Source organism: Haemaphysalis longicornis, unplaced genomic scaffold (assembly GCF_048455015.1).
Source record: "Haemaphysalis longicornis isolate Haplotype H1 unplaced genomic scaffold, Haemaphysalis longicornis Haplotype H1 scaffold_2, whole genome shotgun sequence".
Classification (NCBI taxonomy): domain Eukaryota; kingdom Metazoa; phylum Arthropoda; class Arachnida; order Ixodida; family Ixodidae; genus Haemaphysalis; species Haemaphysalis longicornis.
In genome coordinates, this window is record NW_027526295.1 from 177,540,376 (window position 1) to 177,566,343 (window position 25,968).

Sequence of the window (25,968 nt, forward strand, 5' to 3'; positions counted from 1 at the left end):
TTACTACCAGAGTCCTACGTTCGAGTTCCCATGGATCTTTCCAGGTTCAAGATTCCAGATTCTGTCTATGCTGCCGGCCATGCAAGCGTTGCACGCCCGGACCCTCGAGGCCGCCGAGCGACGCGTTCCGGCTCCCGACTTCAACCGGGAACGGTTCCAGGCAGTCCGTCTGGGCCCCCTGAGCATCGGCAGAGACGTTTACCGCGTGGTGATGGTGGCCGTAGTCGCGGTGGAAGAATTTCTGAAGGTCCGCGACGTGCACCGGCATAAGGACGCCTAGCAAAAGTTGGCGTATAGTGTCCGTGCCAATTATCCTATACAGTTGGCGCTTTGGTTTGTCCACAGGAAGTACTTATATTGGTCGGTAAATTTGTTCTTATAGGACATTTGAAATGCGTTCATGTCGACTGAGCATAGTACCATGATGCTTTCACAGTAGTTTCGCTCTATGGTGCCGTGTTCTTGTTTTATACACGAGAAACACTGTAAATAGGCGGTTGCCACATCACGCTTTCCACGAGGCACCGCAGACGGTGGTCTGGTCAAGAAGCAACCCCCTGCACAATAAAACGGGGCATTTTAAAATAAATTCACGTGCCTAAATGGTGCAATGCCTTACCAAGTACGTGAAGGTAGTCGTACAAAAACATCATGACTAATTCTTTCGAGCAGTCTCTTGTCGCCTGCGTTTTACAGCAAAGCTGTCATGGCTGGAATCCATGCAGTAGACCGTCTCCGGCAACAGAGCAATGTCGACAAGATTCACTCGCAAGTTTAGCGACACCTTGAGGCACCCACTGAAGTCCCCGTGATCGTGAAACTGCGCTCCACACCATCAGCGTATGGAAAGAATTGTAAAAAATAGAAAAATTCAGAGAATTATCTACAATGCGTAGAATTCTTATGCCGCTTGCCTTGAGTGCGAGTTTTTTCCAGCCAGAAGTTGTTTACAGCCAGATGTTCCAGCAAAATTCTGTCCGACCAATTATCTCCATTAACGCTATTAAAACGATCCGAAGTGGAAATGCAGGGGTACTCGGCAAAGAATGCTCCGCATTAAAAAAATTTAATAACAATTCCTCGAGCCTTCATAAAAGATGGCTTATATTTCACCTAAAAAACTTCCTCCCAGGAATAGGTGAAGCGGAATGTGAGAGGATTGTACATCGGAGTGAGTATCATTACAAAAAGGGGCTCTAACTCCTCTTTTATTAAAAACTAAGTTCGCAATGCCTCGAAATGTCGTCTACATGCCGTGCGAACGTCGTACTTCAGAAACACTTAGTATTTTCGTACTTCAGAAACACATTGCAGACCGAATTAAGTCTGCCACGAGCAATGCTTGTTGTGATGTTAAAAAATAAGTTTTATTGTACTTTCTGGGGAAGTTGTTTCAGATTGTTTTGCACTAAATATGAGTTTATTAGCGGTTTCATTTACCAATCGCCAATTATTTTTCAATATACGCACACATAGCAGTGAAGACAAACACAGCAAGCAACCTTCGGTTCGCTTGTTGTGCGTGCCTAGCACGTTTTGGTGTACCTCGGACGAGATTTCTTCGGTTCTTATGTACTTCTTCCGAACTGTTCTGATGTCCGCGACATGCGCGGACACCGATTAAGCATTCGTTGAAAACGGCGCGCGACATCGTGTTGTGAACACGTGTACGTTTGTGTTGGTGCACCCGCGCTTACGCTGCGCTTATGCAAGCAACGCCATCTGGGTGCTAAGCGTGCAAATGGGGATGCCGTGACGTCACCGTGACGTTCACCTAGCTGTGTTCCGATTGGCCGCAAGTTCCGGCCCCTCTATCGCCTCCCCGTCGCACGAGCGGCGTTTGCCGGGGATGCTCGATCGTTCCTAACATTTGGCACTTTGCCGCAGGAACGAAAAAAGGTCGTTTTGCCGCAAGAGCGGCGAAACATCTGCGAATTTGCAGGGGAAATCGCTCTATGTAGAACGGGCTTAAGATGCAGTTCGCGGTCCCTTTCTGAGACGCACTTCGCGCTCCCGACGCAGAGGCTTATCATCGCTGCCGTCGAGAAAACCCACGAGTGAGTGCTGCCTCAGCGCACTGCTGCTGCACCCAAATATCGCGTAAGGGAGTATCGTAATCGCCACCCAATTTTTTATGCTGCCTAAGTGACAAAAAAGGGATTATGGCGCAACCGAACCCGGATCTTCACAATCTAATTATAAAGAGGTATATTTTTTTTAACCACAGCATTTTAAGGGTACCATTTTTTCTATAATATGTTGGAAGTGCCGCCAAAGCACTCCTTCATCCTTTACTTGAGAACATAATTTAAATGTCTAACATTACCGGGACGGTGCTAAGGTTAACCAAGCTGACTTATATGCGTATCTACGCTACTGTTCAAAAAGAAAGCTTCTACCCAATCGGCAACACAGCTTTTCACGCCCCCGAGATAACAACAATTCGGGGCGTGTCCGAATATATTAATGGCGTATCGTAACGGAGCACATTTCCGCAAACGCTTATAATTACATTACTGCTTCGTATTTCTTGCAATGCATTTTCTTGTCTGTTCCTCTTATCTGTTATCTGTTCCTCTTCCCAGTGGTATTTTTATTAGTGAACCAATTGTTTCTCCTAAGTCGTTCGATACGTATTTTTACGATTTTAATGCATCATATCTTTGGCGTTATATGCTATCTTCAATGCATTGTGGCACGCGACTATTCCGACATAGATTTTGTGAAATTACTGTGAATAAGTGAAATTCTATGAAGTGAATAAGTGAAGTGAAGCAAATTTAAATAAATGAAGATGAACAGGTCATTACACACCGCTATAAAATCCATCCATCCTTGCTTGCAAAACAACTGCGTGTAAATGCTTTCAGTCGCGCAAGCCATTGTGAGCCCCTTCGCTCACAGGTACGAAATCACTTCAATTTTTCTTACTTTTCTCGCCATAGAAGCGACCTATCCCACTCCAGGTATACAGCTCCCAACTAAATGCGGCTTGCTGTAGAAACTGAAATGCAAAACTTCGGTGAAGTGCGTGCTTGGCAATTACATTCCGATGAAAGACCTCCGCCTATTTTGTCCGTACATTCGTTTTGAAGCTAAGTACAAGACGATCCTGAAGCAATTTTTTTCTTGGGAAGCCTGTGAAGCATCGCAAAACATGTAGCGCTCAACGTAAGTAAATAATGGGCTGCATTTATCAATTTTCACCATCCAATCCCTCTGAAAAATCAGTATTCTCGACCTCAACTCTACCTCACATATGCAGGTTGAGGTACAAATAGACAAGGTCGTCTCAGCATAGGTTAAGCACTATATGGACCTAACGTCACCTCAGCCCCAGCATCAACACTAGCTATCTTGACCTCACCTTATTCATCAGTTGTTTTTGTTTTGACTCAACACAAACTACCCTCACTTCAACCTTAATTTTTTGTCTTGATTTATTTACGAAGTATCTTCAAAGACATCATTGGTACGTATATGGAGAAAAATACCTACTTGCTTAGAATTATAAGGCTCTTGCAGTCTTGCCATTTTAAAGCGAACCTTTTATCACCGCACTGATGACAGCCGTACGTAAAAGCTCACAGCAGGGAAGCTAACTGCCTCCGACAATGATGATGATCGTGGATAAAGCGTAGAAAAGTTACAAGGCTTCCTTGCGACGCTTGGCGACATCTTCATTAAGCCCCCTCCGCTGAAGGTTGATGCGCAGCAGGAGAAGGAGTTGAAGCAGGCATGCGACGCCGCAAGCTATATGCCCAACGCCATGTTCTAAGGTGAACTTCGACAGCTATACCCACAGCTCGACGTACGATGACAATGACGTTGCTCCGCATGCCGTTAGGCTGTTAGCCGCAAGCGTTAGGTCTGATATTTCATTGTGAGGTTTAGAACGCTGCGCCTAAACTCACATTTTGAGGTTTAACATTTGGAACCTCACCTATCCAAAATACTACTCACTGGACGACAAGCAGCCGGTAAGCTATTCACGCTGTAGACTCCAAACGCAACATTAGACCTGCGGTGTGCATGCCCGAGAGATGCTGCGGTTATTCTAGAAAATTGGTGCATACCTTCAGAGCAGACATACTCGCCGTGTGGGATTGGCCAACCAATGAATCCACCACCAGGAAGTTTCGCGTTCAACCATCGTTGTTCTTAGGTGGAGAGATGCATGATTTTTATTTTTTGTTAGCTTGCAACTATGTATGGCCCTCATTTGGTGAGTTGTTCATCTGTATACGCTGTTGTTTGAAAAAATAACGCACCTTGCGTCATTTTAGAGGAAGCTGTGCGCACTGCGTACTGCTTCAGCTCAATAAATACGCTGTTGCCTCCCCTGTTGTCAGCGTGTTTGCGTCCAAAAGTTCCACTACCAAGTGAGAAGCTTTTAAAGTGGCCATTATGACCATACAACCTTGTTCAGTTTGAAAGAACAAACCTTTTGTAACTCACTCATCTCCATTCCAGCCACGAAACACGTTTTTTAACTCTAAAACACAAGTTAAGTTAAAAAGCAAATTTCGGTCCACAGTGAAGTAATATGTGAAGAAAAGCATGCTTGTTGCCGGGCGTAGGTAGCTTCTTATAGGTGCACTGTCTCATTAACACCGCACTGTAGCTCAACCTGGGTGAGTATCTTCACCGCAAAGAACTGATTTACACAACCTTATTGCATAAAACAAACCGGGTCCCGGCGTCTAGTGGCCCCCAAGAAAGGAGACGCAGAACCAGGCTTCCATATCAGCGAGCATCTTCTTCTTTCAAGATCACAAAGCACACAAAAGCCCAGCACGCGCTGTGTGCTGCACGTATGTACATCCCTGCTTCATCGTCCTCTTCGCTGCGTGGTTCATTCGAACCACGTGACAGTTCCGCGGGAAGTTCAAACACAATTTACAACACAATCTAGGGGCAGTGGCCTAGGTTGCCTAGGTTATAATCTCTAACTTTGTCTTGCTTCTTTTCGGAAATAGCTCATAGCAGAAAAGCAGAGGTGCCCTGGGCCCACAAAATATTTGTAATGGCGCTTGCCGCATTTAAAACAAAGTTGAATTACATTCAATGACGAACGTACAACTTTGAGTTAAAATCTCAAATTAGGGGGGCTGCTTAAAATACCGCATGACTATTTTAAACTATTTTCTAGCTGATATGCGTAAGATTGATTGCTCCCAAGATTGACAGGGCGTGCTTCTTGCTAAGTATGCGTGCAGTGCTCTGCGTTGCGGACATTCGCAGGACACTTATTTTTTTTTCTTTATTACATGGGAGAATATGCTCAGACGTGACAGTACGATGACTACATAGTCAAGCAAACAAAAGAATACACTCAAGTTAGGAGAAGCACAAACACATAAAAATTCAGGCAAACACACACAAGCGTTCTAAAGGGGGAATCAGTCAGGCTGTTGGTCCTGCAAATTATACACACTATGTACAAATGCCCCAGTTTTGCGGAAATATGACTTTGTTGATCTTGGTGGCTCAGCATGCCTATCACATAAGCGGCATCGCCACAGACTGTACAAACCAATCAACAAGAACATGTCATGCGGTGGCTCAACAGGATAACCAAATGGCAAAAATCGAATTGAGAAAGGCGTAATATTCACGTCTTTTCAGAGCGTTCGCTGCAAAATGTCCCAGAAAAATACAGTATCTCTGCAATCTACAATGCAGTGATCAATTTTCTCTGGTCGAGAACAGAGCCGACAGTCTGTCTACCAAGCTATAAATAGACCCCTTTCTTTCATCCATGTTTTAACATGGAGCGTGCCAGTGTGTAATTGAAAGAAAAATATTTTAACACTTCTCTTTCACACGCTGCTAATGGCACATTTCTGCCCCGCAATACTTTCTGCGCCACAATCTGCATTGGCGGAGGACGACGTAGCTGTCGCAAGCAGTTCGTTCTTGAGTTCCGCGTCAGCGTGAGTTGTGCACTCTCCATTTTGCTCGAGTACGCGGCTTTTTCTTCTTCGCACGGGACAGAAACAGAGGCCACGGTCCCGAGCAAGGCTTTCGCTATCTTCAAGCGTCTGTGGAAGAGGCAGCTGCACAGTTTCCGGAAGGAAAAACACCAACACCGAGGCCACCAGCGACAAGACGCCCATTACGGTTACCGGCAGGCACTGCTCGTACTCTGCCTGCGTTTGTGCGGAAACAGTCGTTAGAAGGGAACAGTCATTTTGAAACAGTAAGCTAGGCAGTAACTCCGAAATTATTATGGCAAAATGAACATAGACATGAGAAACTTTAAATAGCTAGCTCAAGAGTTATGTTTCTCAAGCTAAGCTTGTATTGGCTGACTTGTGATGCCGGTGGTGGCGTAGGTCGAAATGGCTAGCGAAAAATTCAACTTTATCACGCGCTTTAATGACGACAATGATGTTGATTATGATGATGATGGCCTTCACGTGTTTGACACGTTCCCAGTCGGGAGTATCTATCAGGTATAAAGTGACTGTGCCACCTTTATCCACATGCTCTTCAGGCGGAGCTCTCGCTCGCTGTTCGCAGGTGGCGAGGGAACGCGCGCACAAGTGTCGCACTATATCACGCCGTAACGGGAGGCAATCAGCGTCGTCGCTCGCAGCCCGCCACACCGCAGGTGCAGTCACTCTCTCTGGTCGGACAGTTCACCTTCTGGCGCGGCATGGCTGCTAGGCCGCGCGTCATGCACTCAACAGAAGAGCGAGCTGACATTGAAGAACGTAAGCATTACCGATAATCGCAGAAAAGTGATCTACAATAGCGTACACCATACATTTGCCTTCTGGTAAAGCTCAGCGATATGCAAAGATTTCGTTTTGGTGGATAGATGGTTCTGTTCATTGCGGGAGTTTGCTAATCAGCATTACAGGAACTGGTTTTGCGTTTTCATTTCGGTCATTTCGTTTTGATTTTGGCAGAAGGGATTTCGCTTCAATTTTGCAGTCATCACTTTTCGGTTTTCGTCGTTTCGTTTTCGCTAATGGCAATCTTTGCGTGCATTCCTGCTTACGGAGGGAAAAGCTTATATTTTTTTTGTCTGCCTGGTGGAACAAAATTGTCTAAACGATTGTATGAACGTGATGTGGTTATTCAATATTGGGTTTGCCTTCCAGTAACGGTATCTTCCGGCGCAAATAATCATAAATTGCCATTCTAAATCCGCAAACATTTGTTCAAATATTCAACTCGTTATCATTATCATAAATTATAATCAATGCTGCTTCGCTAGTTGTTTGACGGGTCACGAGGATAGAACCATGGGGAGGATCATTAGCCGAAACATTGTGTATAATAATAAACTCTGCATAAAATAAGCAACTGAACGAAACTGATCATACATCCGACCTGCCTTAGCCAATTCAGCATCCCTGGTCTAATTATACCTGCAGAATTATAGCCAATCTCTACTTTTATACGGTACACGCATCAATTACGCGAAGACAAAAAATTCAGGACAGAGACATGGCAAGCAAAGGGCGAGCATGCCAGGACTCACCAGCGCGGCCACTTGCGTGCCAACGAGCCCCCCGAGGTCTCCAAGAAGTCGTTGAAGCTGCACTGCTCGGCCCCGAACGACCGTGGGGAACACCTCAGATGCCACCTGACTCGTTACCAAGCAACTGCCAGCGAGGGTCGCTATGGACAGCGCCGCCATCGCCAGGGTCCACGACAAAGAAACTGAAAGGCGCATGCGCAGGGGGACGAAATTTGAAATAGGCGGGAGCCTTGACATCACGTCCTGGTATCGTCCTGGATACCAGGACATCACGTCCTGGAGCCTTGGTATCGACGTCCTGCGGTGACTGCCACGACGCATGACCAATAAAACAAATCATACATTTACTGCGGTAAGGCTGGGAAGCAATGAAGTACGGTAACCCTTTACACCACCACGAATGCATTAGTGTGGTAAACGAAGATGTTGACGAGGGGACGATCTGAGCTATACTCGGGGGCCCACTCCCAACACAGTAGCAGTCACGGCGAGGATTCGAACTACAACCGTTCTTGAGAGGGAGAGGGAGTGGTCCTTTATGGTACTAGGGAGGTTAGCCTGAGAAAGGCGCCTATCTTGCTATGCCAGATGTATAAGAAAAATTAACTTGATGTAGGGATGATGCGCAAGCTTGTGAAAGCTTGCTGAGGGAGTCTGATCAAGTCGTGAGCTTTTGTCTCTGGGGATGCTCCTTTTGGAGAGTAAATATGGTCCTCCCCTGACTTGGTGTTTTCCTGCTACCGCGGACAGTGGCTGTATCCTCGCAACCAGTTTCTCGCCCAACGAGGGGCCGGCCGTCGTTGCCAGGGGAGAGACTGAAACAGGCCAGAACCACATGCACCCTCAAAGTCTGCTCTGGCCCGGGCTATCGAATGGTTTCCTGGAATTTCAACCCCACAGTGCCATGATCCTCAGTCGTCATGAATCTTCAAGCCATTGCCCTAGCTCTGTTTCCTGTATCTTCACTTATTACGCGCTTGCATGCATTTGACGCTTGCAAGAGATGTACAGTTATTGACAAATAAAACTCGAACACTAAAATAGGAACCCGAACACAAAAATAGCGCGGTTTCTTACCATGCAAGTCAAAATGATGCGTGGCATAATTACAAAAGCGAAGTTGGGAAATGCGGCTTTCCAAATATACCCATAGCGCGCCATTATTGGCCCTCCACGAACTGGATTTTTTAATATTCGCGTGGTCTGGTTCATATTTTCGTGTTCTCATTTCATTTGACCATGACTGCACTTCAATTGCTGAAAAACCGAACTTCTTTCAATACGATTAATGAAATCACTTGGCCTTTAAGATAAAATGATTCGCAGCGCATACAAAAACAACGACTAGGGAAACCTATGCAACTAATTATTTTTTTATTCTGCCTGAAAGTCGCCACGGTGACCGTAAATCCGACTGGATAAAAATTTCGCGTATCCGAACTGCAGCTGGAAATGTCATCCATGACTAGGGACGCCACCCACCATGGATGACCGACAATCATCCCCCCACTCCTTTCTTCCCATTCTCTGGGGGACATAAACGTTTATTCCCCCTCTTCCTTAGGGAAATGAGGTTCTGGCACGCATACCTAATTCATGTTTATCTCCACGAATCTGAAGTTGTAAATCCTCAGCACGTAAATATACAGCCTCGTATAAAAAATTATGCACCCCTCCGTCTAACTACGACGATGGATAAACGCGAAGCTTTCTGGTGACGGAGACACCAGCGCACTCGTCCCTCCCGGGGAACGAGATGGCACATGAGGTAGCCCGACGATTCTGCAACAAGGCTAAGGCACCTCCAATGAGGTGCCGTCTGACACGTGGGGGAGGGACAGGCTCTGCACGTACCATGAAATTATTCAGCACTATACGCTGAGTCGTCTGAAACTTCCCGTGGCTCACACATCCCTTACAAGAGGATAATCAATAGCATGGCGTAGGCTGCAAACATACACCCCCCCCCCCTCCACACTGTGCCATCGACAAAACAACCTAGAAAGATACCAGGACACATACAAATGGTGTGGTCTATGAGCCGCTCCACTCACACACATGGTTTTTTGGTCCTGTCATTGCAAACACCAGCCCGCCAACTCCGGATTCCACATCAGAAATTGCGAGCAGTGGGAGGCCGCGCTACTCAGCTCTATCCGTGAAGTACAAGTTTCAGTCATCCAGCCTGCGGAAGGTGCCGCCAAGGACCACGGTCTCCTGGCCGTCGTCTGACGAAGCGCCCACCCAGAACCTCCCTCTCGGGGTATCACGCTCTCTCTCTCTCTCTCTCTCTCTCTCTCTCTCTGTCTCAGGCTAGATTCTTCTTTGGTTGGCCAATCCCACCCTGCGAGTATTTGCTATTCTATACGTACGAGCCACTTTTGTAGAATACCAACCATAACTCTATAGGGTGTGCACTCCGTAGGCCCAACTTTTGGGTTTGGGGTGCACGACGCGAATCGGTACCTGCTGCTTTGAGTGGTTGACGGTTTAAGGTGCTAAACCCCCAAGAAGTGACGCTAGGCCTAACATCTTAAACCTCAAAGGGGAGGTTAATCCAAACGCCTTGTGGCTACCAGCCTTACGGCACGCAGAGCAGCGCTACTCTTATCGAGACGGATTCTTTGGCTGTCGTCTGAGTTTGCCATAACGCGAGAGACCCAAGTTCGCTTCCCGCCACAGGAAGCGTTTTTCCTTTCACTTCACCCACGATCATTCATCATCATCGTCAGAGAAAATGGGCTTTTCTGTAGGGTGATTTGGCGTACAACGACATCAGTCAGCGCACTAAAGCTTCGTTTTAATATGTCTGTTATGTTTTGGATTCCTATAGACGATAGTCACCCAGAGTGACGGTACTTTCTTTTGTAAAAAAAAGCTTTTCAAGTACAGACAACATTGACTGCACATGAAACGTAACTTGAACTATTCTATCCGCATTTGTAAGCATTTGGTTTTACGTTAGCATCAGTAACGCTCGACGTGAAAGTTTTTACTGAAGTTACGCCTACACACATGGGCCTACCTCGTCAGCGTTTACAGAAACTTCTCCCCTCGACGCACTGCTAAATTTTGCAATGCCAATAAGGCGTAGATGAACTGCATGAACCAGGAGAAGTATACTCAGTCAAAGCGGCTCTTTAATAATTATGTGCACCTAGTTTTTGGCACAGAGGGTAGATAACCCAAGATGACTCAAAGACCAGACGTTTCGTTTCATTAAGCATCCTACTGCTTCCCTGTAAAACTTAAGTTGTGCATAGGGTGGCGAGTACACGTAGGTTAGCTCTACTCGATGTCGCTGAGGGCTGACGCTAACTGTAGAAGCGACAACATCTCAGCCAAGCACAAAATCATACGCGTGATTTATCACCACCCTATAATGAGCGTCAATTCACTAATAGCAGCGCGTTTTCCAGAGGCAAGACACTTTGTTAATCAGCAAAGTTTACTCTTGGGTTAGTTGGGCGATCATATTCAAAGAGCTAACAGCGCGACAAAAAACAAGGACAAGAAAGAAGACAGGACACGCGCTGTCCTTTGTCTTTGTCGCGCAGTTAACCATTTGAAGTTGATAATCTGGTTCCAACACTTAACTATGCCCACAACTGCACCGAACTCCTTGTGAAGTCGTATACAGAGCTGAGATCAGCGGGTGAGTTGTCCCTCACCTGTCCGTGCGATGCCCATAAGGATGCAGCTGACTCCAGCGATTAGCAAGAAGACCACGTTAGGCCACCGCCGTCCGACTCGATCAAGGGACACGTTGCATATGATGTAAACCGGCATCTCGAATGCACTGGCAATCGAGTAGGTCGAGTAGACGTTTAGCCCGAGCCGACCAAGCTCCAGGGTGCAGCCGTAGTAGCATAGGCACATGATGAACCTACCAGGGGGACACAGCATAGTGCGCCTTTTTATTCGCATTGTGCTCTGGTATAACAAGCCAGTGTTGAACACTCGGTCTTCAATACAGAACTGCACCAGCGAAACGCGCTCATTGAACGGCATAAAGTGATGGCGGGCGTGCGAATCTGCGCAAGGCACACGAATACGTCGCACACGGAAAAGTGGTCAGCACGGCCGCAGCAATACGCAACGGCAAAACTGGCGTTAGCCGCACAAAGGGTGGTTATGGGTCACTGCGGCGACGTCACGCGATCAGAAGAGTGTTGAACACCTTTTCTCGAAATTGAGCATTTTCAGTTTATAATTCCTTTAAAACAGGAATTATTACTCTAACTCTAACGCAAAGTTCGCATGCACAGGCAATGCGCTCTTCAAGTTTTTGTTCTCCCATTTCATCTCTCAGTCATTCCTCGTGCTTTCTGCAGTTTTCACAAATTCAGGACCAAAGCAGGACGTTCAAACCGCTTATATGCTTTTAGTTCAGCACAAGCCTTTATCGGTCCTCGCATTTATCCAGAACTGAGAGTTTTATTGGTAAGTTTATGTATGTATATGGCGCCACTACTTGACCCAGTGCTTAAGCAAGGAGCTATCCTGCAGGCGTTTTTACCATGCAGCGTTGGTAAGAAGAGTCATCCGCCGAAGTCGAGGTCTGGTCATCATTGCTTTGGTGCTCTCCCAAATGCTTGGCGCCTTCTGATACGACTGCTTTCCTCCGCTCTGAAACAGGCATGCAAGTCATTCATCAGATGCAATCTTCGACATTAGTCGAGCCACATTGCTTCACTTTAGAAACTTTTAGAATGCATGCCTGCCAACCCTACGTAAAAAGCAGGAGTATATGCCCCAATAACTTGAGAAATATTTATTAAGTGCAGTATAGGAAAGTATCCGCTCTTAAACGACATGTTTTTTTTCAGCCTAAATATGTGCTATTTGAACTAACACTTTCGGTGAAAAAAGGAAAACAGCTCCCTTCCCTAAACGTCTTCTGAAGGGCGCAAGCCACCGCGCTGGAGTAATTCACAGCACTCCCTCTCTCGCATAGAATACTGAAGTACATATGTCTTGGGCAGTGCTTGATGGTTAGAGTAATTTAGACGAGTTGGGAATATTTAGCATACGCAAAAAGGTGATAAACACAGTGATAGACACAATGATATAGTCCCAGTGTCCTCCGCCCAGAGTCGGACCCATGAGCTCACCTGTGCATGCTATCACGATAGCTCAGCCACTTCTCTTTCACGGGGGAATTAAGGAATACGTGTTTATCTACGTGCGCTAAGAATCCTACTAACAATCTACGAGAATTACTTGTCGTGCTGAATCCTGCAGGCACTTACAAGGATAAGCTCAGTGAATTGTTCTCTCGTCACACATTTCCCATTTCGGGATGAGAGGCGCTCGAGTGATTTTCCCGCTTCATCGGCACGGCCCACCGACAGAAGCCAACTGGACGACTCCGGAATCCACCTGTAAAAGAAGAAAAAAAAACAAAACTATAAAAGAGCACACGGTAACCTTTCGAGCCAGATTATTCTCAAACAGTGACGTCCCTTAAAGAGTTTAACTAGATGCTTGATAATGTTGATTTGGTACATTTTTAAAGCTTACCCAGAAAACGCGAACCCTTGTTTTGTTTTTGAAGACGAGCATGCTGTGGGAAAACTGTTATCTTCCACTGTATCACCTGGTGTGTTAAATCCGCAGAAACTGCAGCCTGTTCGCAGTGAACAAAGCGGGTCCACTGGCCGCATATTGCATTGGATGCGCTGAAACTAATTTACGAATTTCTCCCCGCACAGTATGTCGAACCTATCCCCTCTCCTGCCCGTTACAGTTTGTTGCCCTCGGGACATAAAACTCCACTCTAAAAAAGTATACGTATACGCAGAAAGTTGAAGCATCCTGCTGCGGTATTTCAAGCTAGGTGTCAGCTGTACTTGCGGCTCCCTCAGTGACCAAATCCAACCGTCTGGACGCTATAGGGAGACACGTTCAGTCGTGCGTTGCGTTCCCTTGCATTGGGGACCCAAAGCGCTTGCGTTGACCGTCGCGCTGGTTCCTGGAGCTCGTGAACCTCTTTAGAGTGTGTCGTCAGCCACGGGAAATTCTTTTGGAGACAATTTCATTGGTCCCTAGAGTTTGCGCCGTCAACTGTTGAGAATCATGAGCCCCAGCACGCTGGCACCCCCCAATTAGGTACACTGAACAGGGCACGGGCTGTTTAGAAGATAGCCTAGCTATTAAGCGAGAATGCTGTTAAGTGAGAAAACTGGTGTTGGCACGCTAGCTAGAGGGCACACCCTTGATAATGACAAACATTCGTGTCTAAACCTATCGCAGAAACACCGCCGTAGGTCTGCTTCACCTTAGTGACCTTTAAAAATGACTTCAATGGCGAGGCCCGTTACACGACTTGAGCTCCAAAAACGTTTTCGTCTTTGTCATTACGCAATGCGAGCATTAAGGTTTGCATTGCGTGATGTGTTTTTTAGCGCTTATTTTGCCACAGGGCGTAGGTAACGGGTATCAGTTGATGATGAGGAAAGTTTGTTAGATGAACATGAGAATGTTCCCTTCGCGTATAAAGTCTAGGAGGGAGCGATGATTGGGCCCATGTATCCATGTGTTCTATGCGGATGCGTCGTCTACGCGCAGGCCCGTCGCCGGAAGATGTCGCAGTCTCGTAGGACGCAAAGCGAGGCAAGACCACAGCAAGTGGTGTATGTCGGCTATTGCATCGCTGCGGTGGCAAACTGGGCAACCGGGGTCTGTAAAACAATCTTTAAAGTGAGGCCATTGGCGGGTCACGGCGGGAGTTAAGGCCACCCCCACCCGGATCCTCCTAAGCGCAACCTCCTCGGCACGGGTAAGACCCGGGGCGAGGGTGGCAGCACACGGTGGAATTAGAGCCCGTGTGTGGCGCCGGAGGTGTTCCTTTCTAGACAGCAGGAGAGTCGCATCATCCAGCTCTAACGGGAAAGTCGGAGATGGAATGGAGACTGCTAGCCGGGCTGCTGCGTCTGCCTTGCAGTGGGCCGTCAGTCGATCACGCGGAACCCATTCAATCAGTATCTTGTGAGCAATTCGTGCCGCAAGGTTGTGAATCCTCTGGGCCAGCATAGGGCTACAGCTCATTAACCGTAGTAAGCGGACTGCTTGAAAGGCATCGGTGTGAATTACGATGCAAGCCCGGGGCCGAAAAGTGAGTCCGGTTACAGCCAGGAGCGTCAAATTCGCTTTCTGGTGGGCAATGAATGTGTAAAGAGAGAGGTATACTTCTTATGATGAAGGCAGGTAAAGCTGGCTTCGCTTGCTACTCCATGTATTAAGGGAAGGGTGAAAATGGACGAAACATGCGAGAACACAAAACGAACGCAAACTGTAACAGATGGCGAAACGTACACACGACAGACGCACGAGAACATGGCTACGCAATCGTTCACAGAGTTTGGTCCAAGCCGTAGTCACGGAGGAAAGACCGCAAGGCCCGCGTAGCAGCGGCAGCCGAGTCCCACGGTTCGATGACATTGCCGAGCTTCAGCGTGTATCAGCACTCAGTCGCAAAATCATATACAGAGTAAGCCGTACTGCAGCGAAGCGATGGCACAGACAGTTTATGCTCGATGCAATGAACGTTGATTCACGTCCCCTGCGAAATAGCGAGCCGGCGAAGATGTGTGTGACTGTATCAACAGCTCTCTTTATAAAACTGTGGCAGGTGCAGCGAACTGCGAAGGCTGTGCTGAAGCTGAATTGGGTACCGACCACGCCGAGGCCTACAGAATTCTGGGAGGTCATCGCTGAATGAGGGTAAGGGCGGGCACATAATGTCTGTAGTAGCTTCCTACGAATCACCAATGGCCACAAGATCAATTTTGGGGATTTCACGTCCCGGACCACTACACCTTGGACTTGAGGGCGCCAGAAAACGGAGGGCGTCAAAATAGCCCTTTCCTGTTTTGAAAAAACTACGGGAGGTACACCAGTACATGCATCTTTGACTGGATACCTAGTAGGGACTATGCCAGCAATGCCGGCAGGGGATACGACATGGGGCGGTAAAAGGGGGCGAAGCCAATGGTGTACCATGCCCGAAACGTCATACCTGTGAGTTCCGGCTAACCTGAAGAACACAAAAACTCAAAGGTATACTGGTTTCTTGTTGTTCCTGTCGCCATTAATTTTTTTTTAATTGGCGGAGCAAGGAAGCGAAGCCCGCTATGTGTCTGCCAGGAGCCGCAAGACGGGCCGAAAATAACCAAGTCTTTCCAGCATGAGCCCTCCATAATCTTCCTGTGAGCAGAGGAAGCCAGGACTACATGTGCTCTATGGAGCGCACCTTGCTGTTACGAGTTGCTTACTTTCCCACAAAAAGGTAAATTAAATGCCCAGTTTTAGATTCTCATGGAGATCAGGTGCAATGTGAGTTCTTAGCGTACACGAGGCAGAGGAGCATGCCGAGGTCGGCGGCAATGGCGGCGTAGAGCACCGACCGCCAGCTCTGGGCCAGGTAGCAGTACCAGGGCAGAGAGCTCCCCATCAGGCACCACATGCTGCCCCACAGGAACACCATCAGCGTCCGCTTCCCGGACACCGTGCACTCGAGCACTGCAACACGAAAGAGTACCCCGTTAGACGCAACCATCTCAGCACCTCCTCCGATGCATTGCTGGCGTCCGAAAATACAACGAGCACACCACCTTCTGACCAGAATAATTAAAGCAGTTCAGGATGCGCGCACAACTTTGTGCCAGCCACGTGCAATCCAACGTGATCCGAGGTACAAATTACCTTTTAGTTGCATCCTTCTGTATATGAATGTGCTTGTGCATGACACGAAAACAGAGAGAGATCTCATTGTTAGCTGCAGTTCAATATGTTTTTCACGCCGTCTATGAATACTTTGCCTCAAATTGGACATCATTCCGTCATACGCAAATTCTGATCAATGTGAGCATTCTTTAAGCATGACCCCTCGTATTTTCCCACAGCCCTAACGCAAACCTTCACTACACTGTTAGGGAAATAGGTGTTTCTTCAAAATGTTCACAGCAACTCCCCGGGTATTTGTCTACGCATTTCACAATAGGTTACACGCCTGGCTTTAGCATCGTGAATTCATCCATACATACGTCAAAAAAATTCTAGCCATTCATGAACATATGCTCTGCATAAAACATTTTGTCCAAACTCCCCGAAACTTAGGGAGGATTGTCATATAGAGCCCCCGTCAACGCCCCCCCCCCCCCCACCCACCCACCATCGACATTGGGTGGACCCAGGGACACTATCGGACCGTAACTTTTCCCATTAGCAAGTCTCCAAAATTTCCTAACAGGCCTCTGACAAACCAGCGACTCACATTACCTTGGTCACATTCCAAGATGTCACATAAGGTTACCGCTGCCCAAGACAACATGTTACCCCCTTCTCACCTTAAAGGGGCCATGCAGGCAAAATCAAGTTTGTTTTATTAGAAAGATTTTGGGTTTTATACTGCCGTCAGCGCTTGTCCAGCAGCAAACCATGCTTTATTGACTGAGAAATTAAACATTTTGACATGTTAACGGCCCACAAGTTTGGCTCATTCGAAAGATTGCCTCGTTAGAATCACAGCGACACCACTTTCAACGTAAACTTCAATCAAATAAGATACATAACTAGAAACAAATGGAATCGCCATGCGACCCACTAGCTCATTTCCCGCAACAGGGCCGCAACCCGTGCCAGGGCTGCAGCCAAGGCCAAAGGATACCTGGACTGAGGCTAACGCACCCCATCGAGTGACGGCTCAACCTCCATAGTGGTTGGGTTTTGGTTTGCGACGGGAAAAGGACAGGAAATTCACTAGAGATATTTTGTGCTCGGCAGAGAGCTCACCTGCATACAACCCAGTGCAGGGGAAGGGAAGAATAGGGGGAGTGATAGAATAAAGTAGAAATAAAGAGAGAGAGTGAAAGGTATAAAGAGAGCTGTCAGTCCATAGTGTGCTACAAACGTTTATTCTCTCTACCTCTACCTCTAAATCGTGTGTTTTCGCGACATCAATAATGACGCATCCAGAGCAGGGCCTTAGAACTAGAGAGGCTGCTGACCAGGACTGCTACTATCTCACAGACGGCCCTTTGGTCATGGCCTCCGAGGTCACCCCGCGCGCTCGTTCGCAAAGCGCGCGCGGGGTGATCTCGGAGGCCATGGTTTGGTTATCTTGTTTATCGCCCACTTTCATAGATGGCGCTGCCGAGTACCACTGAATAGAGTTCCTCTATATACGCCTCGAGCTTCGCGATCGCTGCGCCGCCTGCCACCGCTTCTCCGCGGCGTTGACGGGATTTGCGCTGCGTGGCTGATAGGGCCGCGTGCAGTGTTTTGGTCCTGTTTCGCTTCTTTTCGCCTTTCCGCGCCCTGAAAAAAACTTGTTATGGTGACGTTTATAGGCAAAGAGTACGTTTAGGTCACTTAAAAAGCAGCTGTGTCTTCGTAGAGTACGCGATCGCCTGCAAGGGCTACCCGGAGACGCGGTGCTGCGCGCTTCATCACCGCTCTTCCGGGCGTCGGCGACGGTAGCAACATATCACCCCTGTCATCTCCAAAACATCAGGCACAAATGAATTCTACTGTCGCCTCGTTTAGACAATGAGAGGTTGGCTTCATTTTGCAGCGTGAACAACGAATGCGGCTTCATTTCGAATATATACGTCGCAGAAAAATATGTTTCGGGGATGTGATTACCCAATTCCGGACAATAACTTATGCATTTTATAAGAATATAAACCATGCGAAAATGTTAAGTATATTCCAAGCCTGTGCGTCGTTAAATATGTGCCCACACACCAAGGCAAGTTAATTGAACCACGGAAAAATAAATGCTGTGGAAGTGCGGAATTAAGAACCATAATTCTCTAACGGAAATAAAAAAAAACACTGCAGCTTCTGACATCCTAAAGACGTTCAGCGAAACTTAAGCCAGATAGGGTTCACTAGACTAACTATACGCGAAATGCACTGCTACTTCGCCAGACATCGGGGGGGGGGGGGGGGGGAGGGGAGGCGGACGATGTGTACAAATGCGGAGCGGAATCAAGTAATGAGCGTTTTAGTAATCACACACGCACAAATCTCGCGTTCACTTTCCTTTTGTTTTTCTACTTCAACGAACAGCTGATCGTACGGCGGACGCATTTTTGGAAGTGGTAGGCTGTTCAACAAGCGATGAAAGGTGTCGTTGGAAGAGTGTGGTATGTGATAAGGCTCTCTTATTTCAGGTTCTGCTTTATTCTGCAGGCTCCCTGTGCCATATGACGATTTTTCGAAGAAGCATTAGTCGCGGACGCGGATTATATTCTAAGCCCGTCTCCGCGCTGCTCGCAAAGGAGCAGATGAATGTTTGCGGGCGCTCACCTCACGACAAAACAACTCTGTCGTGTGCTGATCACCGAGTATAATTATGCATTGTCCATCGTGCTTTTGTTGAATATTCCCGAAATTAAAACAGACTGGCTTGTAAATGGTGGTGATCAATATCTGAGGTATAATATTGGCAAACGTAATTCGCCTGCTGTCAGGTATGAGTGCTCCGCTGATTATGTAAGCGCACAAAACCACTTTAAATCGTAGTGTATAGCCGTAGCATGAACATCTGAGGAACCGGTGGTTACGGAGACACTGCTAGTAAATTCAGGTCAGTGTAACTAGAATCGGCTCCATCATATGCCGGTTCCGCGACGCTGGCCTGTGACACACACCGGGCGCTTAAACCGGACGAATATACCACACTAAGATCACGTCAGAAACATTTAAACTCTCGTAAACACACCCCAATTTGTTAACCGAGTGACTGCTCCACATAAACATGGATTTCAAACGCCCGCACACGGTAAATCTCAGTCGTGAACGGGCCACAAAAGCAGCGGCGGCACTGGGGAGCGGGACGCCGACTCCCGCGCCTGCTTTCGAAACGGGCCGCTAGGAGGATTTCAGTGGCGCCCCTACAGGCCGCGCTCGAGGCGTATAGCTCCCGCAACTCTATAGAGCTAAGAGTTGCGCGACCACCCGCCATCTTGTTATTCGGATTGTTGCGGGAAAGCCGCCTATCGCGAGTGTAGGAGCCTCGCTGGGGTACTCGCTAGGGTGGCTAGCCTCGCCTTACATAGAGTTTCTTACAGTATACTTAGAAACTCTATGGCGCCTTACGGTGGCTACGCTGGATTTCTGCGATGTCGCTCACGCTGCTACTGCTGCTGCTGTTCCTGGGCGCGGCGCGTGCCGCCCGCGTTGGCGGCTGCGGCGCAGCCGTAGGGGGGGTTTCTCTGCGCGGCATGGATAACCGGAGTGACGTCATCACGGCGGCGCGTGGAAAAGGGTCGCGCAACTCTTAGCTCCCTAGGGGAGCTATATAGAGGAACTCTACCACTGAAGTGCCAGTGTTCGCGCTTTGTTTCTGGCCGGAATTTCATACCTGCCGTATGTTTTGTTACGGTTTATACTAATCGTTTCCTTAAACGTAAGCTATGACTCGACAAACATGGTCATGTAAGTGACCGTGCCGCTCATGTCAGTTGGTCAGTGTTGTCTCAGACAAGTCCAACGCGCCGACGCTCCGACGGCTGTGTTAGGCAGTGTCAGCCGGATAAGTGCCGCACTAACTGCTTCAGTGTTTACGTGTTCGTTCGTAATTTTTGTAGCTAACCCCACAATTCTTACTGCTATAAAAAGAATGTATCCTAAATTTAAGCGCAAATAGCTTGTTCGGCAACCTTATAAGCCCTGTCTAATTTACATTTGTTTCTGCCGGCCTCAGCCAATCGCAGAGCTGGGCAAATGACATCATAGGTTTTGTTGCAGGTAATGAGCTAGTGGGTCGCCCGGCCATTCCCTTCATTCCTAATTATGTAGCTTATTTTATTGAAGTTTACGTTCAAAGTGGTGTCATTAACATTATAACGAGTCAATCTTTCGAATGAACCGAACTTGTGTTTTGTCTGCCCGGCCCTTTTAACATTACCCCGGCTGCTCGATGGAAAGCCAACCTTTAATCGTGGGCCTGTAAGCTTACAAAAAAGGAAGTCACGCTCCGGAGACTTCGAGCACTCTTCCTCACCTCTTTTAGCGACGTCGCATGCACCCCACTCAATACCCTGCCACATGTAAATACTCCCCTCACCAAGCGACCCTAATCTATATTATCTTGATGTGGGCACTCAAACCAGCCCTTCAATCATTACCCACCAAATTCCTATCTCCAAGCTGTGGGAGGACCTGCTTGCCCAGCGCCAAATAGAGTGCCCAGCAACCCTGGTCTCAAGGACTTAGACAGCACGGTGGTCGCATGGTCTGGAATGAGGGACCATTTCAACGTCACCAGGCTCAAACGAAGGTTTCTCAACAGCATATAGTGGATATTCATGGCTGAATAATCTCCGACCAGTCATAAAAAATTTTACATTTTCAGTCTATATGTGGTGTTTAACCAGGGGCGCTATTCTCGAGTTTTGTCCCTTTTGCGTGCCTTTCAAAAGTGTCCCTTTTGGCGAGCCCTGATTGGCTAAAAGCAAACGACCGGAAGTGACGTAACGCAAGCGCAACAAACCTACTGCCAACGCTTACTGCTTAACCGGAAGTACGTCACGATGAAAGAGACTCAAAAGGGACAGTTACGATAATACCGTCCCAGGTATGTAGTGTTTCAACCAGCCGAACACAGTTATTGGCGCCGGTCGAGCATAAACCATTTGGCTTTCTGGTTTCTTTGTTTCTTTTTTTGTTTGTTTGGAGCCCCTCCTGACAATGCGGCCAGAACACTTTTTTACCTTTTGTTGTTGTTCTACAAGTTTTATCTCCACCCTCTTCGACGCCTTTTTGTAACCCAGACATCGTCTTTTCTTTGTTTTTTTATGGTGTTGTGTCTGGCGCTGCTGGCGATACCATGAGACAGTCTTTTTACCTTTTGTTTTCGTCTTGCTTATATCTCGCATCTCTTCGAAGCCGTTTTTTAATCCGGGTTTTTAGTTACTATCCTAAAGAGAAACCCAAAGTGAATTTTTATTGACTCTAGACTCGAATTTTCGCTTTTGTTCTTGCGGTTGGCTTTTGTTCGTCCAAGGCTACCTATACGAGCGTTAAGCAATGTTAACAGGCACGAATCGTGCCACCAGTGATATCAGATTGGAAAGTTGTTGCCGATATGTATACGCTTCGTCTGCCGGCTCGTTATTAAGTTAGTGGTTTTGGTCAACAAATACCACGGAACACGAAAAGCGCACATAAAAATGTGTTCCGAACCCTCCATTCTTCAATACTAACCAAAGAATGCCACACATTAAAAGTCAGACGGCTCCGCGCCGTCGCATGCGTAGTGTGCGTAACTCACCGAGCACCAATATGAGGCTGTTCACTGTCTGGGCACCCATCCCCGCGAAGAACCGAAGCAAGCTGAACCCCACGAGACCGGTGCAGTATGTTCCGGCTACATTGGCACTCGTACCGATTCCCGTCAATATCATGGCGGTCTTTTTTCTTCCAATTCTGCACTAAAACAAAGAACGAGAACGTTATTTCAAGGCTGTAGGCATCCACGCTGCAAAAAATAGACATTTTGGTAACAAATCAATGTGGTAAACCATACGGCCTGATTGACCGTGCTACTTGCGAAAAGTTTCGTTGCTCTTGATGCGATAGGAATCCCGCCTAAAGCCCCCGTTCATTCTAACATTATCAAACTCTTAGCCTTGTCTATTGCTACATGCCGGTGCTACAGGTACTGCCTAGAGAGCGGTATCTGTGGACAGGCTCCGTTTACAGTCATAACGTCGCTCCTACACCACCTACACCCCCCCCCCCGCCCCCCGCTTCCCCGCCCCCCAAACCAGCGGGAGACGCTGCTGTCCAGCTCCCATCTCGCCGACCAGCACCTGCTGTTTGAGAGAGTGGTTGTAGCGAAGACGGCACACAGATAACCGTGATGAGGGCGCCACTCACGCGGCGAGGACATCATTGCGGCTAATAAAGAAGCTTCTCTCTCTCTCTCTCTCTCGGTCGCTCTCGCTGGTATGCCGACCTAGTGAATTCGGAAGGTTGCTAAATCTCAGTGGGAGTACTCCGCGCCTAGCAGCTGCGGAGTACTCCCACTGAGTACTCCGCAGCTCCCTCGCAACTCCCTCTTTGCCGAGTCTTGGCGTTGTTAGCGCGCTCGGATTACGTTATTACAGCGACGTAGCCGCCCTTGGCCGCTTCCTTCCTGTCGTAGCAATAAACGCATTTGATAGCCTCATTAGAAAAAATGCAACAAAGCAAAGAAGGAACGCGCAAAGCATACAGTTCTGCTGAGTCGAGCAAATCTCGCTATGCAGCTCTGTGTTGTTGACAACTATAGCTTTGACAATGCTTCCAGACGCGAACGAAAGAGTGAAAACGTTGATCGGAAGATTTGCAGAGCCCCTGTAAGTGGTGAACAGCTCAGCGATATTTAAGGTCTCGCCTTGAGCTGCTCGCCTCAACCATGATGTTTCAACTAGTACGCGAAATAACGAAGCACGAATGGGACTGTGCAACGATTTCATTAGAACAGACTCCAAGTAACCATAGTGCTTTCTCAGCTTGAAACGGTCTCAGACAGGACGTTAAAATGCTTCATCATGCCTAGAAAATCACCTTTATGAAGAGCGCTTTCGTATACACTCCTAGTGGTTCCCTGCAGACGCAGGAGTCCTCGGAAATAAAACCGCTGAGATGGTGTGTTGAGGTGCGCTGCCATTTATTCGTTCAATCGAAATTTTGGCGAAGCTTTGCGTTCAATGTGTTTGACGTTGCTTAGCACGTTGTCAGGCTCAACGTAGAGCTACGCAATGTTAAGCCGAGATTGAAGCATAATAAGAGAGATTGGCCACGTCTCCCTGTAGGAAAGAAAAAAGGACAATGGAATGATGATGATGATGATTGTGCTAGTGGTGGTGGTGGTGATGATGGTAAGAGTCGCTTATGGCAGTTACACACTAATGCCTCCACATTTTTTGCTTCATAAGAAGTGCTCAGGTTTACTCGTCGTCTTTTTTTAATCAAGACAAGAAGTTAGGCATTTTACCTATCGGCCAGCAGTCCACAAACCAGGTACCCAGCCATTGAGCCAAGCCAGAAAGCCGAATGAACCGTGTACAGCTTCCAGCTGTCACCACAAACCCAGTGATTCTGCAAAAGAGAATAAACAATATCACGAAGGCTGCAGAACCTAATGACGCACTGGAAGTTCGTTTGAACACCCACCCTCGCGACTTCATGGAAGACGTCGCGAAAACACGCGAGTTGGCGGGAGAATCAAAATTTTAACCTAAATTAATTAATTTCTCAGTGAATACGCCACGGTTTGCTGCCGGACAAGCGCTAAAAGCACTATAAAACACGAAATCTCTCGAATAAAACAAACTTGCATTTTTGTCTACATGGCCCATTTACCTGCGCAAGAATCTCGACACACGTTGGTCTTCGTTTTTCGCCTCAACCTTAAAAACGCGGTCGCCATGGTCAGGGTTTAACCACGTTCTTGGAAGACTCCTAGGCCACTGCGTCATCCAGGTCGGTATAACCCTCCGAATTCCCAAATTCCAAAATACTTTATACAGATACAACCGACATTTGGGTGACAGAAAACAAATGTTTCGGTGATCTGTTTTTGTACGATATGACAACGCTAATCATCATCCACATGTGAGAGAGAGGGGGAGAGAGAAAACTTTTATATCTGGCGAGGCTCAGTCCTAGCGAGTGTCCCTTAGGTGGGGAAGGCGCGCCAGGTAATCTTGAGCCCTATTGGTGGTCAGGAGCTGTAGCTCGGACTAGGAGCTCCCGGTCACCTCCAGCCAGGTAGTGGGAGGGTTGGGTCCACATGCGAAATATTGTTTTGGAGCAAGTGAGGTGCCTTATGAATAATTTAGTATTATCATAGTGGATGCATTTGTTCATTCATACCACTTACCTCCGCTGTTATAGTCGGAAAGTACTCATCGTAATCATACTGCCATCCAGTTGGGCATGTCTTGAGTCCCTCCAGAAAGATAGTGTGGTTGTGATTGTATATTTCGCCAATAAGCCCGACAGCACCCTGACATTTTCCCCTCGGTAACTTCGTGATGTCCTCCCGCGGAGGGCTTGTGTCGTTGAGAAAACACCACTCACTGGATGGCGCAACCAGTATGAGGAAGTGTCCGAAACTGTACAGGCCCGTGTGGATGCCGCTCAGTATCAACGCGAGCACCAGGACAGTTTTGTTGAACAAGCCGAACCCACCGGCTTTCATTAGCACTTCCTCGAAGTCCATTTTTCATCGGGAATAGTTGTCAAACGATGAGGAATCCTCGTGTCTTATGGCAGTGAGAGGCTGAAAGGAGAAAGAGGCAAGATATGGACTAAGATAAATTGTCCTCTGTCCTGTTTCGTGCTTCAGCGCTTCAAAATTTGCCCGTTGGAGCCGTTCGGCGCTATGACCGTGGAAGTAGAACTGAAGAGAAAATGCAGAGGAAGCTAAAACTGACTCATTTCATCGCTGTAAACGCGGCGAACATCATTTACATGGTCTAATTCAAGACTGCTCACTCTGAATAGTCCGATTATTCTCAGGCTGGATGGATTTTTGGGGAGTCCACGGCGAGTCCAAGACTTATAAACCAAGCGCTTCGGTAAGTGCGCTTTTTCTCGCATACGGACGCCGAGAAACATCCCAGCTAAGCAGACGTACCTAACAGATTCGCTATGAAACATTTGAATTCGTCTGCAGTGAACAGAAGGTCATTGAAGCTTATACTCATGTAGTCAGACAGTGAGATACGACGTCACCAAAATATTTTGTATATTGCTCACCAAGTCCTTTTGGAGATTCTTTGTTCTTGAGAAACACATTAGCGTGGTACAAATGTTTTCCACTACGCAACATAGCAGCCACTTTGTTACGTAATAATCAGAACTTGTCTCTAAGCTGGATTTCTTAGGAAGTCGTTTACTACATGAACAATGCACATCCGTTTCTTTAATACCCTACATAATGTGCGAAGCTACACAACAGAAATTGGAATTGCGTTTTCTAACAGCACCTTCTTGAGCGGCCCCTTTCAGGCTATGATATGCCTGGACAGTCCTAGAACAATTCTTGTGAACTTTAACATCAAGCAAGAAGATTTTTATTTAAATGAGCAACAATACGATCAAAATAGGCTACACTGAGGACGTACGGATACTGATTGAATGGGTGCGATTTGAATGTCGGGAACGGCTAGTGACAGCCTACCATGCAATGATGTGATGATCTTGTAATTTACATCTGACGATCGCAGAGGCAGCATTGCAAAAGGGAATCTAATATTTATATAGCCCATGAGGAATTAAAGCTTGCAGATTTTCAGCTTTTTTTTTGTCCTTGCTCTTCTATGTATGGAATGCTCAATAACGTTGAAGTTGAAGTTGAAGTAGCTAATTTATACAACAGAAATCATTTCTTTGTTTGTGCTGTTCGGGTAGGCTGGATTCCCAACCAAAGTAAATATTCACAGTCACTCACAACTGGGCGTGACTGC

General features: G+C 47.4%; 1 protein-coding gene across 1 annotated transcript in view; it reads right to left on the bottom strand.

Annotated features, from left to right (window-relative positions):
- Positions 1–4,164: 4,164 nt before the first annotated feature.
- LOC144167532 (solute carrier family 22 member 7-like) overlaps positions 4,165–25,968 on the bottom strand; it is a 29,262-nt gene continuing 7,458 nt past the window's right edge. The window contains exons 2-10 of the mRNA XM_077696774.1: positions 24,378–24,779; positions 23,490–23,593; positions 21,780–21,934; positions 15,850–16,018; positions 12,748–12,877; positions 12,015–12,124; positions 11,167–11,381; positions 7,496–7,677; positions 4,165–6,152 (exon numbers count right to left, since the gene is read on the bottom strand). Coding sequence (XP_077552900.1) covers positions 5,823–6,152; positions 7,496–7,677; positions 11,167–11,381; positions 12,015–12,124; positions 12,748–12,877; positions 15,850–16,018; positions 21,780–21,934; positions 23,490–23,593; positions 24,378–24,719 — 1,737 coding nt within the window. The 5' untranslated portion in view covers positions 24,720–24,779 and the 3' untranslated portion in view covers positions 4,165–5,822. The remainder of the gene's footprint in view (positions 6,153–7,495; positions 7,678–11,166; positions 11,382–12,014; positions 12,125–12,747; positions 12,878–15,849; positions 16,019–21,779; positions 21,935–23,489; positions 23,594–24,377; positions 24,780–25,968) is intronic.